The following is a 17,999-nucleotide window of genomic DNA, read 5'->3' on the forward strand; positions in this document are numbered from 1 at the left end:
CATCTAATGTCCCTGTCTATCTGTATGCATCTGTAAGAGGAACTACTTTATACCAATTTATATTGGCGGAGTACCATTACATGCCCCCTTCTGCAGTCTTGAGCCTTTCTATACTTTGGTGTGGAAACTTTTTTTTTTCTGCCTAGCCTATTTCCAATAGAATCTACTATTTGGTACTTTAACCTTCATTTTGTATATTGGAGTTATAGCTGTTAATTTAAGGCTTAGTTTAGATCATGTTTTAGCTGGGTTCACACACAGTATATTTCAGGCAGTATTTGGTCCTCATAGCAACCAAAACCAGGAGTGGATTAAAAACACAGAAAGGCTCTGTTCACACAATGGTGAAATTGAGTGGATGGCCGTCATATAAGAGTAAATAACTGCCATTATTTAGATACAACAGCCGTTGTTTTAAAATGACAGCAAATATTTGCCATTCAATGATGGCCATCAAGTCAATTACAACATTATGTGAACAGAGCCTTTTTGTGTTTTCAATCCACTCCTGGTTTTGGTTGCTATGAGGACCTGACATGAGGACCAAATACAGCCTCAAATATACTGTGTGTGAACCCAGCCTTTAAGTGTATGATTTAGGTACACATTGGGACATATTTAACTACATAGATATACAGGAAGGGGGGATACATCGCAAATAGGCTACCATTATATCTCTCCACGTAGGAAAGTGCAACACACTACACTTTCCTATGCAGTCACAAAAGGTATGCCAACAGGACACTCTACGTACACTGGCGTACGCTTGGTGCATGGAGGTTGGAAATAGCCTTCCATAGTTTTGCAATTATGTTAGGGTATGTGCACACTGAGGAATTCTCGCAGATAACTTGCCGCGGATTACACCTCTCGTCCCCGCTTGACTCTCCACCCGTCCCATAGGCTCCATTCTATGCTCGAGCAGATTCCGAGCATGTCCATTCTTTGGACGGATGGCGGAATCTGCCCGAGCATAGAATGCAGTCTATGGGACGGGAGGAGAGTCAAGCGGGAGTGTGCGGGGATGAGCAGCGGAATCCTCTGCAAGTTATCTGCGAGAATTCCTCTGTGTGCACATACCCTAACTTAGTAGATGACCATACCTGTAATGTGATGATTTTAATATGGTCTCTCTATATCATCACTTGGGCCATTTCAAAGAATTATTGCTCCTTTTATATAATGTTTGTGCCTTCTCTGAAGCATGGCTACATCGGTAAAATGTCAAAAAGGAGTGCTGATATATCCGTGCATGGACAGACACAGGCCCAATTGGTTCCAGCTAGCGACTACATCCAGGTCATTTTCCAAATTGAAGCATGGTCCTTTGTGCTTTTACATCTAGTTCCAAAACTGTATATGCCACGAATATGACCCAGTCACTAACGGACTACGCTCAGGTTATTGAAATAAATGGGGCCTGGGCATGTCTGTGCGCGGATATGTCCGCACTAGAGATGAGCGCAGCTCAAGTCTGATGGTTCAGCATTTGAATACTGGTAGCTATAGAGGTTGCATGCTTGTGTTGCACTCGACTCTAGTCAGCACCCCTTTTTGACATTTTGCCAAAGTATCTGTGCCACAGCTCTGGGGCACAAACATGATGTAAACCTAACCGTAGTGTTAAAACAGCATTGACAGCTAATCATGTGTTAATCAGCGTTCTACCCCCCCCCCCCCCCCCCCCCCTATGCCCCCCAAACCACTTGTACCTTTGGATAGCTGCTTTTAATCCAAGATCTGTCCTGGGGTCCGTACAACGGGGAATGCAGTTATTGTAATAAAAACAACTTTTAATCCTTCAGCGCTGTGTCTAATGGCCGGGGCTTACATTTGTATATGCATTAGGCTGGCACCACCTCTGTCCTTCCTCCCCACCCTCATCATTAGGAATGATCCAGAAACATTTACTGCTGTTTGAGCTTTGCACAGCTGTATTAACGATCCAGCCCATGTGCTGAGCTGCCACAGGTGGGCAATAGGAAGTAATCTGCCTGGAGTATTCCTAATGATGAGGAGGGTAGACACAGCGCTGCAGGATTAAAAGTTGTTTTTATGACAATAACTGCATCTCCTTCCGAACGGACCCCAGGACAGATCTTGGATTAAAAGCAGCTATCCAAAGGTACAAGTGGTTTGGGGGGGTCAGATTGTGGGTACGGAGTCACTTTAATGGGTCTAGCAGGCTCTGGCTGTGCTGTTTTGCACATCCCTTGAGGAACTTATTTAGTTGACCCTTGTCCTACAGAACTAACATTTATTTCAGTAATATATAGCTCTGCAGGGCTGCTGCATAACTGCAATATTGATCTGTGGCTTTGAAAACTTTTTTTCAATTCAACTTTAATTGGCTGCATTAGAATGAGCTGTGAGGTCCGTATGCTTTGTGCCAACAATGTAACTATGGGAGATTTAATTTTGTCAGAGTAAAGAAAGACAGAGCTGTAGACTTTACTTTGTCAGGATGCCACAAGAGAGCTTAGATTTCAGCAAAGTATACCACTCTCCAGATGACATTTTGCTCATCCATGTGTAACTGAAGTGGGGAAAATCAGTGGAAAGTTCCTTAAGGTGATAACTAGGGGTTATCCAGGATTAGGGGGGGGGGGGGGGGGGTTAGGAGTATGGAGATTCGGAAAGTATAGAGAAAATGTTCAGTTCTTTAACCATTTACCTGCTAACTGACTCCAGAACCTGCATCTCCTATGGAAGTATAACATTACTTATAACACAGACATTTTTTACCAGGAAAAGTTTGAATGCTTGTTTTCGTCTAGCCGATAATTAGTGTCCATGATGCTATTGTGATGGTCTACCATTCTAATCTCCATGTAGAGTGAGTAAATCCAAGGGCTTGTTCATACTAGGGCCTGGTTTGGTGGCCATTGTTGCCTCTTGTATGAAATACTAGTCAAGTCAAATTGTTATAACCACCATGTGCAGCAAGGACACTGGTTAGACGTGTGTGTGTGTGTGTGTGTGTGTGTGTGTGATTTAATAAGTGGAGAAGAATCCACAGAGCAAAACCTACAATTAAAGGGGTAGTGCGGCGTTTAACTTTTATTCACTATATAACACACATTACAAAGTTATACAACTTTGTAATGTGTGTTTTTTAAGTGAATGGCCCCCTTCCCAGTGTTCTCCCCACCCCGGAAGTGTTGGTGCATTATACATACGTGTTCGCTGTCGACCCCGGCCGCCATCTTGTTTTGACGACGTCATCTTTGGGAGGCTGGCAGAACCGCTCATGCTGGCCCGTCATCGGCTGCTCAGCCGCGATTGGCTGAGCACAGTTATGCTCAGCCAGTTGCGGCTGAGCAGCTGATGACGTGCCAGAGGGGGGCTGGTATGAAGGACGGCTGGAGATGACGTCGTCAAAACAAGATGGCGGCCGGGGTCAACAGGGAACACGTAAGTGTAATGCACCAACACTTCCGGGGTGGGGAGAACACGGGGAAGAGGGCTGTTCACTTAAATAACACACATTACAAAGTTGTATAACTTTGTAATGTGTGTTATATAGTGAATAAAAGTCAAACGCCGCACTAGTCTACCCCTTTAAGCTTGGCCATAGATGCTCAGTTGGGTTTTAGTCTGAGGAATTAGGGGGCCAGGGTAGTACTTGCATGCGTTGGTCATGCCCTTCCAACCAAAGTCAGACAATTCTAGCTGCACGTCATGTCTCATTGTCTTGCTGGAAGATCTCATCTGCCCCAGCAAAGACAATCTGCATGTATGGGTGTATGTGATGTGCAAGGATGGATTTATATCCAAGTCAGTTGAGTAGGTGCGGAGAATACTATGAGTACATTCCCCACACCATAACACTACCAGCAGCATGTGTTCTTCCAGCAACACACTGACATCTATCTGTTCAATAAAGCAGAGAACATGACTCATTGGAGAAGGCAATTTTTGGCAATCAGCAGAGGTCCAATTCTGACAATGTCCTCAAAATGGAAACCTTTTCTGCTGCTAATGCAGCTCTGTTAGCAGAGGTGTAGTGATCAGCCATCTGCTTCAGACTCCCATACACAGTAGGGTATGCTGAACTGTTTTAGACACATCTGGTAGCCACCTGGTTTATTTTGGCAGTGAGCTGTGTCAGTCTGCCCCTGTACCCCATCATAGCGGACATTCACCTCTCACATCAGTAGCACGTGGTGCTGTGCTGGTCCCCGGTTACTTGCATTTTTCCACTTACACTGTACTGTTACCACAGTGGCACACACACAGTTTCAGAAATAACACCACCCTTCGCCTGAAAGCCAAGAATAATCCCTCTTTAACTATGACAGCAACAGGGGATAAGTGTATAGACAGCATATCCCACCTTATATACCTACCAAGCCACCTCACAGCACAACTGTCTTCATGTGCTACATGCTGCAAACATCAACAGTAGATAATGGTGATAAGAAATAAAGATGGGCAAATCTATTCCTTCCTATCTGCATTCTGCTCGTCGGGCTGCGGGCTTTGTAGTCTGCTCCGCTCTGTGACACTTCTTCCCGAGTGCTGGGAGAAGATGGATCCAATCCTGGGAAACTTCTTTGTTTTCCAGCTTTTCCCAGCACCTGGGGAGAAGCGACATGGAGTGGAGCAGACTTCAAAGCCCGCAGCCTGATAAGCAGAATGCAGATAGGACCAGAGCAATTCGCTTTGTTCCTGCTGTAGTTTGGCTCATCTCTAATAATAATGTGACCTGACGGTATGTGGGGATATGATGCAATGGCTGATTTTTTACTATCAGGGTAGTGGAGTAGAAGTGTCAGGGTAGCTTCACACTTACCGAATCCACAGCGGATTTTACGCTGCAAATCCTTGTAGAGTGAAGTTGAATGGGTCACATACCCGCATTTTCATTCCGCTGCCAGTATGTGACCCGGCCCCCGGGTTACATAGCCGCAGTGGAATGAAAATTCCGCTGTGCATGTGTAACCCCGTAGACCTTTACACTACATGGATCTGTTCCAGATTTTGCAGCGTGAAATCCGCAGTGGATTCGGTACGCGTGAAGCTACCCTAAAGCACTCAGCCTTTGTGATCCATTTAGGAAGATTTATTGGCAAGTCTTTGGTCGGGAAAAAGCTCTGTGTACAAATAAACCGATAAAAATTATTTGTCTATCAGCAGAATAAATATGTAAATTTTTGTTTACAAATACAGAATTTACAGCAATGTAAAATTGTTTAAAAAGGTTTATAAATTCTGCAAATAAGAATAAAAATGAGAGGGGATTTAATATACCAGATGTATCATGTACAATGTGTTTTCTGGCATACGATTGCTGATTTTTGCACAATCTGAAGGTTGGGCAACACTCATGGCATGTTGCTGAAAAGCAGGTGGATCTCCCAGGTGTGGCCTGTCAGGGACTGACAGATTTACTACACTCCAGCTTGTGCACTACTTAAAACATGGCGTATCTTACTGCTGCATTGCATGATTCAGTTAAAGTGAATGTACCACTAGGTATATCTTCTTTTTTTTTTTTAAATACATTACTAGGTGGGTGCTGACATGGGGATCCCAGTGGCGCTTGCCTTTTTTCAAAATGCCGTCTGGTTCCCTTGAAGCGTCTCCATTAGAATCAATAAAGACATATCACATAGACATAGAGAAGATATCGTCACACTGGGGGGAGCCGGGCCCATCTCCACTGCATAAAGACCAACCTGGGAACAGAAGGAGAACAGCGCCAAATGCGGGTGGAGTTTTGAGAATGGATCCTTGCACTGGCACCAACCTGGTAAAGTTTTTATTAAAAAAAAAAAAAGCAGCAATGTACATGATGGTACATTCGCCTTAAATAAAGTGTAAGGGTACAAAGACACGGCGGATCCGCAGCAGATTTCTCGCTGTAAATCCCTGCCCTGTAATGTCTATGGGAAGCCATACTCGCAGCGGGATGGACATTCCGCTGCAAATATGTCAGGAGACCGCCCCGTTACACTAAGGCAAAACAAAAGTTGCTGTATTCCATACTGCAGAATCTGATTCCCATGTACTTACATAATAAAAAAAATGGATGTTTGATTGTTTTTACATACACACAAATGTGGGTGACCAGGTTTTTCTGTATGTTCAAATTAAACATGCTGAAATGGATGAAAATGGTTTGTAGAAGTATGAGCTTGAGTAGCTAATTCCAAACCATTAAAATGAAGTCACATCTGCACTGTTCCTGCTATGTCTGTTTTCGTTTTTTGTGGATGCTTTACACTGTTTCGGAGCACAGGATTCATATATATTTAGCCACAAGATCATCAGCAAGGCATACAAGTTAGCTGATAAGTAGAGATGAGCAAATTTACAGTAATATTGAAGTAAAGCGCTTCCTTATCTCTGCAATCCGCTCATCAGCCTGCTGCCTTATAACTCACTGCCGCTCCTCCCTGGGTGCTGGGAAAAGCTGGATCCAGTCCTGGACAACTCCTCCCACAACTTCTGCGGCAGGTTTGCAGATGATAAAGAACTTCACTTTGTTTTTACTGTAAATTCGCTCATCTCTACTGATAAGGCTTAGCGGTCTGCTTTCATTTCCACAGCAAAGTTGTCCCTACAAACTTATATTGTCATGTATACCAGGTCAGCGACAGATCATGCCACAAGATAAAAGGGGATATCCAGGTTTAATAAAGCAGAATGCAGCACTCCACAAACTTCAAAATAACATGTTAGTTTCAGCTCATTCATAAAGCCATATCCAGCCAGGACAGGCCATCAATATTACATGACAGAAAAAAAAATAGTTTTAAAGTGTTCCTGTTGTTTCAAAATCTTAACCAAAAGTAGATGTGATATAAAGCAAGTTTGCAATTTACATTCATTATTTAATTTTTTTTTTAGTTATCATAGAAAACACGCCACTTCCTGTTTTCTGACTTTTTTTTCTCAGTCAGAAAACAGGAAGTCCAGTGTATCCCAGGCCATCTAAACGCTCACAGAGAGAAGGCTGTAATGTGACTGATGGACACATTGAGCTGTTACTCTCTGTACTGGCCAGAATTCCAGTGGGGTTTTTTTTTTCAACCAGCACCAGCATAAAATCTGCCTTCAGGAGACTGGACCTGGATTTCTGGTAATTACAGCTTTGTTTTACAGCGTGATGACAACAAAAATAATGAATGTAAATTGCAAACTTGCTTTATATCACATTTACTGTTGATTTAGAAAGTTATAATGACAGGTACACTTTAAAACCCTCAGTTATACTACAGCAAGTGCCCCTCCTCTCAGCTCAGAGTGATAGCTCTATTCTGATTGGATGCTAGAACTGTCGCTCAGAAAAGGGCAGGGTGCAGGAAGATTTTAGTGCATAGAGCTTTGGGGGCATAAAAACTAGGATGTCTCATTAATGTGACTTGCATGACCTAAGTTGGTGCTTGCACAATGCATTATCCTGCTCAAAGTAAATACCAAGTTATAATTCAGCCCTAGCTTTGTTTTACATGAATCTAGAGATCAGAATATATCCATAAATTCAATTTCAATTGTGTTTTTGCATATTCTTAGATTTCTGGCTGTTAGGTTAAATGATGATCTGACTGGTCACTGTGTTTGTTGTGTTTACATGCATCTACCTTGCACCTTTCATTGCACATGGTTATCTTTCTTGTAGTTCACCAGAATACATGCCACATTGCTGCACTGACCACACCTGAGCCCTGTTAATTATTTGTCACATGCCTGAGAAGCCCATTGACTGCCAGTTTTACTTGGTAGGATTATAGTTATGACTGGATACTCTTATTTTCCCGATTTTGTGTGCAAGATTCTTTTTATTTCCCTGCTGGCGATTATACACTATAATAATGCTGACTGGACATGATTTTCTTTCACATAGGTAGGAGTCCTTTATACCATGTTAGCTTTTGCTCATATTTACAAGCAGGAGAGAGTGGGAAAACAGAAAAACCTATTTTGTACGGTGCTGCACAATAGTCATCTGATAAAATTACTGGTACACTTTTTGGTTGCTAAAGCTTAAAGTGACACTGTCGCCCCCTTTGTGCATTCTGACATCTCTATACAGGTGTAAAGGGTTAATTTCGCGGTTTTCATACCTTATTTCATATCATACGTCATGGTGCTTGTTCAAGTAAAAAGTCATCTGTTATCAACTGCAGATTGAGTTAAGTGGGTGGGGCCTCACGGTATTAGCGCCACTTAGCCCCACCCACAACATCGCAGTTGGTCCCGCCCCCTCACCGGCCATTGGAACAGGCTGGCCAAAAGGTCTAGACCCCACCCCCTTTACATCGGCCATCCAATGGGCATCAAGAGGGTGGGACCAACGGTGTCGTTGTGGGCAGGGCTAAGTGGTGCTGATGCCGAGAGACCACGCCCACTTAATACAATCTGCAGTTGATAAAAGGACACTTTTTACTTGAACAAACACCATGACGTATGATATGAAATAAGGTATGAAAAACGCTAAATTTACCCTTTACACCTGTGTAGAGATGTCAGAATGCACAAAGGGGGTGACAGTGTCACTTTAAAGGGGTTATCCAGCGCTACAAAAACATGGCTACTTTCTTCCAGAGACAGCACCACTCTTGTCTCCAGCTTGGGCGGGGGTTTTGCTGCTCAGTTGCATTGAAGTGAATGGAGCTTAAAGGGGTTATCTAGCGCTACAAAAACATGCCCTCCCCCCCCCCCCCCCCCCCCCTCTCTCTCTTGTCTCTAGTTCAAGTGCGATTTGCAATTAAGCTCCATTTACTTTAATGGAACTCAGTTTGAAACCCCACCCAACCTGGAGACAAGAGAGGGGGAAAAGTGGCCATGTTTTTGTAGAGCTGGATAACCCCATTAATTGCAAACCGCTCCTGAACTGGAGACAAAAGTAGTGTTGTCTCTAAAAGAAAGTGGCCATGTTTTTGTAGCACTGGATAACCCCTTTAAGGGTGCGTTTACATGTACAGGTGCCGCAGCAGATTTGAAGTTATAGATTCAAAACTATCCTTAATGTTGGTATAATACAGTGTAATCCTTAAAAGTGTAATTGTGAGCACAGATGCTGCTGGACTGGCAGTATTGGCAACTCCTAATCTAAAGCTTAGGTATCCTTGATAACAAAACCACACAGGATGAAGATGCGCTACTTCACTGTAATCCAGTCATTTCCATCACGTGTGGTGCGTTACTGAGGATACCCAATGTTTTGTTTTGGGAGTCAACGCTGCCACTAGTTTGGCAGCATCTGTGCTGACACAACTCTTTAATAGGTGTGTCAAAACTGGGAGTGAAGCCAAAAATAGTGCTTCTTCCAGCTCTAATAATAAGGGGGGGGGGGGGGGGGGTCTCAACACACAGACCCGGACTATTGAAAACTTTTGGTGTGTGTGTTTTTGTTTTCTTCATTGTCAGGGACACAAAGTTATTTAAACAAAACTGCAGGAATACTCCAATGGACAAAACATGTGTTTATTACCAATGACCGTAAATGAAAACTATAGACAAACAGCATAACAACTGAAAACTAAATACAAAACAGAACTTGTATTTGTTTCTGTGCCATGGAAGTTCCTTCAAAAAGATATAACAAAACACCACAACTCATTCCAATTGCAAAGGGATCCATCCAAAGAAAAACAAAAACCACAGAATTTGAACATCAAACCATCCCGGCAGCCCTCTACACAATTCAGTCATCTGGAACACGTTCTAACTGTGATTTTATATTCCTCTCCCACAGCTTCTGGTTGTCTGAGAATCCATGCTTGCCTTTATTGAATGAATTTGGTCCTGCTGAAGTCGGCGTATCCCTACAATGTAAATCAAATACGCAACATAAGTTTGTAAAGTGTTAATTCAGTGTAGGGCAACGTACTAACACACCACTTAAAGGGGTACTCAGGCCCTTTAAAACTTAATATGTTGCTGTCCTGGCTCCCCCAGTGTCCTCCTGTGTCGTCTCCTGGTCCCCCTCTGACCCATGCCACTTCTCATCAGTGACAGCCCGCTCAGCCAATCACAAAATTAGATGGCACAGCATGGCAGCCAGTGATTGGCTGAGTAGACTGTCACTGATAAGCATTCAGTGGGAGACTTGAAAAAGCATTCAGTGGGAGACTTGAAAAAGCAGTAGAACACCAGAGAAGCATGGGAAGGTAAGAATAGCTTGTTTGTTATGTTCCTTTATGCAATATATCTATATTGTATATGATGCATTAAACTGTAAAACGGGATCCTATTCCACATTTAATGATACATTGCCTGACAACAAACAGCACTAACTTACCTCTCCTTGTCCGACCGGCCCTAGGACCCCCTGCCGAGATCTCCCGTGCTGACGTCATGACCCAGCTGATTGACAGTCCGCTCAGTCAGTCAGTGACTGGGGCACCGCTTGATTGATTGGCTGAGCATCCTGTCCATCAGCTAGGATGGGCATTCAGGGCATTTAGACCCCCCCCCCCCTGTAAAGTCATCACAACTTAGGGAAAAATGCCTTCCTGTGGGGGTCCCAAGGTCAGGCAGCACATTACGAGCACAGGAAGGGGTAAAAAAATGAATCATTCTCATTTTGACCCCTACTGCCTGACAATTTGTCTTAGCCAGACTTCTCCTTTACCGTTCCTGGTTTTTAAGGTCCAAAAACAAATACTGATGTGTGAACAAGGCCTTGGCTGACAATTTGAAGATAAGATTTCATGATCATATGAACCTGAGATGACCTTAGATCTTTATTAGAGAATTTACACCACAAAGGAAGTGAATTTCTTTGTTTGGCAGTCAGCTTACACGCCAGCTGCCTTTGATTTCCATGCCATTTCAACCTGGATGCCTGGAAAAGCTGGATCCAGTCCTGAAAAACTCGGTTTCCTAGAACTGGATCCAGTTTTTCCAGGCACCCAGGGTGGAGTGGCACGGAAATCAAAGGCAGCTGGCGTATAAGCTGACTGCCAAGCAAACAAAGAGATTTACTTCACTTCCTTTGTAATGGAAATTTGCTCATCTCTAATCTTTATATTGGGATATTGTATATAGAAGTAATATCCTAAAAGCAAAACCTCTAATAGAATCAAACTTTTTGAGTAACACCAGGGAAAATTGTTTTTGCTCTAAGGCAGTAGTAACAAAAAAAAAAAACAAGAAAAAAAACTGAATCAGGGTAATCACATTAAAAAGAGGCTCCTGCAAGGGGCACTCTATTTCCAAACATTATAAAATAAAATTATATATGAACAGTACCTTCCGATGTTTTTCATTCTCATCTTTGCTTCTGGGGGCATTTCTTCAGGTTCACTCTGCAAGTAATAGAGTAAAATGACATGAAGTGACACTTACATTCACAGAACACCTGGCTGCATGTGTGCACATCACTTCTAGGAAGCAGCACGTGTCAGCTTCCTTAGCCATAATTGTGTCAAGATTTAAGAGGGGCTCATGGATATTTTCAGCACTGGAATTTATTTTTAAGGTTTTGTATTGTCCCCCCCAAAAGTTATACAAATCACCAATATACACTTGTTACGGGAAATGCTTATAAAGTGCTTTTTTCCCTGAACTTACTACTGTATCAAGGCTTCACTTCCTGGAAAAAATGGTGATGTCACGACCCGACTCCAAGAGCTGTGCGGGCTGTGGCTGCTGTGGAGGAGGATGGCAGAGGGATGCTCAGTGTTCCTCCAGTGCCCTGTGTCCCTCAGTGTCCCCCTGTCATCATCCTCTCCAGCAGCCACAGCCCGCACAGCTCTAGGAGTTCCAGCAGGTCCTGACATTATTTTATCCAGGAAGTGAAGCCTTGATGCAGTTTTAAGTGCAGGGAAAAAAAAACACTTTATAAGCATTTCCTGTAATAAGTGTATATTGGGGATTTGTTTAACTTTTGGGGGGCAATACAATACTTTAATAAAAATTTTCACTGTACTTCTCCTTTAAAGTCAGATCTGAGACTTGACTACGCTATATCGATAAGTGTTAATGTATTCCATTTGCTATTATAGACTATTTTATGCTCTACAGATGTAGAAACAATTGAAAACTTGACCTGTAGGTCCTAAGTGCAGATAATGACAGTGACTGCACTTGGAGGGAGACCTATGAATAAAGAAATTAAACCACACACATATACAGACACTAGGATTTGAACCTTGCATGAATCGAGAGCCCTATCATGCAGCTTATTCGAGAGATTTCAGGCTGCACATACATTAATGAGATATATAGTAGATGGAAATGTGTTTATTACTAAATTGCAAAGCCTGAGCAGATGTATTTTTTAAGCAAACCATGTAACAAGTTCACTGCCATCAGTAGATAAGCACTATTTACTGGCAGCCTGTAGAGTGGAGGCCACATCAGCCATCTGATCAATGTGCAACCCTTCAGCCTTACATGCATAAATTATCTCAATCTGTATGTGTCATTACCAGTTGTTCACCCAATCGATGTGCAGTCAGTTTCTGCCACTGGAAGATCAGGTAACCTCTGTGCATGAGCCCTATTCTGATTCAATACGGCTTGTACATGGAACTCATCTGGCGTGCTCATTTCCTTAGGTACGCTTTAGAGGGAACCTGTCACGCCCTGTGCCTGGGTGAAGGCCCCCTGACCCCCCGCTAGAGCCCCGGATACTTACCCCATCTCGCCAAGTCCCACTCCTGGAGACGGTCACGGGACGGAGATATCCATGGCGGAAGCCCGACGCGCGCGCTGCAGAGACGAGTCCGATACCCATAGAGAATGAGGGCTCCATTCATTCTCTATGGGCATCGGACTAGTCTCTGCAGCGCGCGTTCCGGGCTTCTGACATGGATGTCTCCATCCAAGTGACCGGCTCCAGGAGTGGGACTTGGTGAGATGGGGTATATATCCGGGGCTCTAGCGGGGGGGGGGGGGGGGGGGGTCGGGGGAGGCCGGGCGGCCTTCACCCAGGCACGGGGCGTGACCGGTTCCCTTTAACAACTTGAAAGGAACCAATACAAAAAAAAAAAATAATAAATAAAATTATATCTATCTCATCTGAACTGACTAGTACTAAAGCTCTGAGCAGGGTTCAGCTGCCTATAGAGCAGTCTTTCCTAGAAGTCTGTAAAATGTCCCACATGACAGGCTTCACCAATGTTATCCTCTCTTGTATCGGGCACATCAAGTCACACTGTGATAGGATTCCCTCTATGAGCAATTCTGGAAAAAAAAATTTTTAGGACAATGAATGTGCCCTCTCATACTTACATCATCTTCATCATTAAATACTGCGGCTACTGAGCTTTTCTTTTTAACTACAGCAGGAGGAACTTCCTTCGGCTTCTGGAAAAAAAAAAATAAAAATCTTTCTAATAATGGACTAAATAGATAGGACCTGAGGGATCAACACATTAAAACAAATAGAGACCTAGAACTCTGCCTATACACTTTAGACAGGGGTCAGCCAAAGCCTCACTGGACTGACAGGGTAAGTCCCACAGAAAGGACAGAGCAGGGGCTAAGCACAAACGCTGTTCCTCCATTCACTCAGAATGGTCAGACTCCCCCCTCCCCCCCACACCAGTCAGCCAGTTATTACCAACCTTGTAGATAGATGAAAAAACCTATGAGGGCTCTAAAGGCATGCTAGATATGTAGGAGCTATCCTGGTGGGCCCCAAATTCTAGTAATGTACACTTTAGTTGTAGACTATTAAAAGGACCCTACAAGAGTCATGGAACAACAGGTTCTAGAGCCAGGACCCCTCTGTAAGGATTAAAAGTGATTTCCAGGTACGTGATGGGCTGCACACAACTGTCCCAGGTGATGCCAGCAGATAGCGGGGATTCTAGTAATGGTGACAGCTACGCATCCGAAGCACAGGTAACCTATACGCTATATAAGCAGCAGATAGCGGGCACTATAGTGATAGTTATAACTATGCATCACTATAACCTATACACTATATAAGCAGCAGATAGCGGGGATATTAGTGATAGTTATAACTACGCATCCTTATCACCTATACACTATATAAGCAGCAGATAGCGGGCACTATAGTGATAGTTATAACTATGCATCACTATAGCCTATACGCTATATAAGCAGCAGATAGCGGGCACTATAGTGATAGTTATAACTATGCATCACTATAACCTATACACTATATAAGCAGCAGATAGCGGGGATATTAGTGATAGTTATAACTACGCATCCTTATCACCTATACACTATATAAGCAGCAGATAGCGGGCACTATAGTGATAGTTATAACTATGCATCACTATAGCCTATACGCTATATAAGCAGCAGATAGCGGGCACTATAGTGATAGTTATAACTATGCATCACTATAACCTATACACTATATAAGCAGCAGATAGCGGGGATATTAGTGATAGTTATAATTACACATCCTTATCACCTATACACTATATAAGCAGCAGATAGCGGGGATATTAGTGATAGATATAATTACACATCCTTATCACCTATACACTATATAAGCAGCAGATAGCGGGGATATTAGTGATAGTTATAACTACGCATCCTTATCACCTATACACTATATAAGCAGCAGATAGCGGGCACTATAGTGATAGTTATAACTATGCATCACTATAGCCTATACGCTATATAAGCAGCAGATAGCGGGCACTATAGTGATAGTTATAACTATGCATCACTATAACCTATACACTATATAAGCAACAGATAGCGGGGATATTAGTGATAGTTATAATTACACATCCTTATCACCTATACACTATATAAGCAGCAGATAGCGGGGATATTAGTGATAGATATAATTACGCATCCTTATCACCTATACACTATTATATAAGCAGCAGATAGCGGGGATATTAGCGATAGATATAATTACGCATCCTTATCACCTATACACTATATAAGCAGCAGATAGCGGGGATATTAGTGATAGATATAACTACGCATCCCTATAACCCATATACTATAAGCGCAGTGGATACGTACCGCAGCTCCCAGCTTTATGGAGATAGAAGGAGGCTTCTTCCCAAGCTGACTCCCTATGGCAAAGCCGATCTTGGAGACTTTGGCTGGACAGGGTTGGGTGGCGGCTTCCTCCTCCAGGGCTGCTGGTCTCTTCTCGGCCCCCCGGCTTGAGCTCTCCCCTCCATTGCTGGAAGAAACAGGCTTAGTGTTCACTGTGTTTTCTGCGTCTTCTTCTGGTCCTGGTGAAGTTGAAACAACTTACCAAGATGAGCATTTTGTTACTGAGCTGAATGATGGGAACAGCAACCACAAAAATACCAAAAAAATGCACCATATTAATAGTGTAGGCAGAAACCCACACCTAGCAGCATGTAACAGCAGCAGGGGAGGAGGACACGTGACCTCCCGCTATGTACAACGCAGCGCGCAGCTCCCCCACACATCAGTGACAGACGCGGCACACATCCCCGGCTACACCCAGGCACTCCGTGCACACTCATACACAGCCCCGCAATGCGGCACACAACGGATATCGGGATCACACTCTCTCCATATCACCTCCTTGTCGCTCCTTCTTATCCGCCATCTTTCTCAGCGCTAATTAGACAGCCATGACGTCAGAGCCTCCATCCAGCCGTGTAATCATAGAGCTGGAGCACGGTAGTATAGATAGTCGCATGACTACGCTCAGGACCACGCTGGTGTCTATTGTTATGTTGAAGCTGTTCTTTTTTTTTTTTCTTTTTTTTTTTTCTTTCTTTTACAAGCTTTATTGTAAATATGCCAGCGCAATCATTGTGTACATTACATTTTTAACGCTTTAGTGACCAAGACAGTTTGGGCCTTATTACCTATACAGTGTTATTTTACATGACAAGTTGTACTTTTTAACAGCTCAATTTCCATTTGATTTTCTAAAGGGGGTAATGAAAAATAGTATATTTTAATATATTAATGCTTACTATGGACTAAACATAACATAGTATTCTTCTCTGGGGCGGGACGGTTACAGCCATACCTCAGTAGTGTTGAGTGAACCTGCCAAAATGTTTCGGTTCAGCAATCCAATCGATTCCCTGCGGCTACAGAGGTTGGATGCCACCCTAGGGCATACCTCCCAAGTGTCCCTCTTTTGGAGGGACAGTCCCTACTTTTGACCCTTGTCCCTCTTTGCCCCTTACATGTCCCTCTTTTTGACCTAGGAATTAGATTGGCATTACTAATCTTTCTATGTCGCTCTAGAAAGTGTCTGGTTTCTGCATAATAGACTCAAACTCATATTATTCCATCATGAGGTGCACGTTGGATCCTAAAATTTATTATATTCAGATGAACCATGTGACATTATGGCCCCTGTCACACATCATATCACACATGCAGTTCATACATGGCCCCATACACACATCTGTAGGTGTTACCGATCTGTTTTGGGGACATGATCTGTACCACAAAACAATGATTAAGCCATTATGCGTCCGTGTCACCTATGTGACAGTGGGTCCGTGCAAATAACGGACAGTTACGAAAACTATTTTCAAAGAGTAAACCACAAGTGTCCCTTTTTGGCCGTACAAAAAGTTGGGAGGTATGCCCTAGGGGGATCCTGGCAGCCCCAAGGTGGCATCCATCTTCTGAAGCTGAGGGGAATCAAACGACCAACAGTCATTTCTCACCACCCCGGCAAGAAAGATCGTAAAAAGGGCATCAGCCTGGCCAAAGGCCCCTCAAGGATTGCTTTAAAGACATGCATGGGCAGTAATTAAAGGGTTAAATAACAGTGAGCAATTAGAGATGAGCGCAGCTTGGGTCCAATAGTACAGCATTTGAATACCAGTGGCTGAACCAGTTGGATACAGCCCTAGTAAGTCCAGAAAAGCATGGACACAGCCTACGGCTAAGCCTATAGCTTAGGAAAACACCATACGTATTAGAACAGCACAAATATAAAAATTTTCAGCAGAACTATGATTAAAGCTTATAACATGCTTATAAAAGTAATAAATCTAAAAAAAACACATGAGAGCCATATACACATGACTTTTATAAGGTTGCACTTAATAAGATTTAATCATAGTACAGCTGAAAATTGCTCCAGGAGAGATTGTTTTGTGCTGCTCTGTCCTGTGAGAATGGTCTTTGCTGCTGCTCAATGTCTCATAAAATGCAGATCCGGCAGGTGGTATTACTAGGTACTATGTGGCTGGCAGGACTTTGTCTCACTAGAGCACAGCAGCAGTAGTGACCTGCAATCTCTCCTGCAGGATATGCATACTATAGTGCTTCAATGGAAATACGGACAAGAATTGAAAATAGCGATGCACCTCACACCTATGGCTGATCCTAATGCTTATCAGCTACATTTGAAAAACAACTCCAGGATGTTGGTATATAATTTGATCAAACCATATTGCCCCATCTACCAGCGTGCAGGTTTCCTGGCTCACATGGGTCCCTACACTAACTCACCACCGTGTCAGTCAGCGACCGCTAACCCCGCAAGGCGTGCACACTCAGGGAAGGGAGGCCATAGAACAGCCCTGCAACCCCACTGTCACAGGACCAATACCCAGAGGCCCCCATAAATTCCAGCAGGCACCGCCGGTGGAGAAAGCTGTCGCCAAACAACACAAGTGTGAACAAGGTCTAAAACACTCACCACACTCCAGCAGGTAGAATAGGAAGGATAGGAGGTACAAGTCATGTGTGCACAGGTGTCTCCTGCTAATTGCGGTCATGTGGTTTTTACCAGGAGGAGTGCAAACACTGAGAAAAGAGAGAAATGTAATACTTCAATTAGTAGGAGACACCTGTGCACACATGACTTGTTCCTCCCATCCTTCCCATTCTACCTGCTGGAGTGTGGTGTTTTAGACCTTGTTCACACTTGTGTTGTTTGGTGACAGCCTTCTCCGCCGGCGGTGCCTGCTGGGATTTATGGGGGCCTCTGGGGATTGGTCCTGTGACAGTGGGGTTGCAGGGCCGTTTTATGGCCTCCCTTCCCTGTTTGTGCACGCCTTGCGGGGATGGCGGTCGCTGACTGACACGGTGGTGAGTTAGTGTAGGGACCCATGTGAGCCAGGAGACCTGCACGCTGGTACATGGGG

The 17,999-nt window shown here is 43.6% G+C and overlaps 1 protein-coding gene across 1 annotated transcript; it reads right to left on the minus strand.

The window, feature by feature from the left end:
• Positions 1-9,421: 9,421 nt before the first annotated feature.
• Positions 9,422-15,562, minus strand: PCNP (PEST proteolytic signal containing nuclear protein). The gene is made up of 5 exons (XM_069971024.1): positions 15,454-15,562; positions 14,917-15,134; positions 13,192-13,266; positions 11,206-11,261; positions 9,422-9,776 (listed from the first exon to the last, which is right to left on the minus strand). Exons 1-5 carry the CDS (start codon positions 15,479-15,481, stop codon positions 9,656-9,658), a joined length of 498 nt encoding a protein of 165 aa, XP_069827125.1. The 5' UTR covers positions 15,482-15,562; the 3' UTR covers positions 9,422-9,655.
• Between the last annotated feature and the right edge of the window lie 2,437 nt (positions 15,563-17,999).

Source organism: Dendropsophus ebraccatus, chromosome 5 (genome assembly GCF_027789765.1).
Source record: "Dendropsophus ebraccatus isolate aDenEbr1 chromosome 5, aDenEbr1.pat, whole genome shotgun sequence".
NCBI classification, from domain to species: domain Eukaryota; kingdom Metazoa; phylum Chordata; class Amphibia; order Anura; family Hylidae; genus Dendropsophus; species Dendropsophus ebraccatus.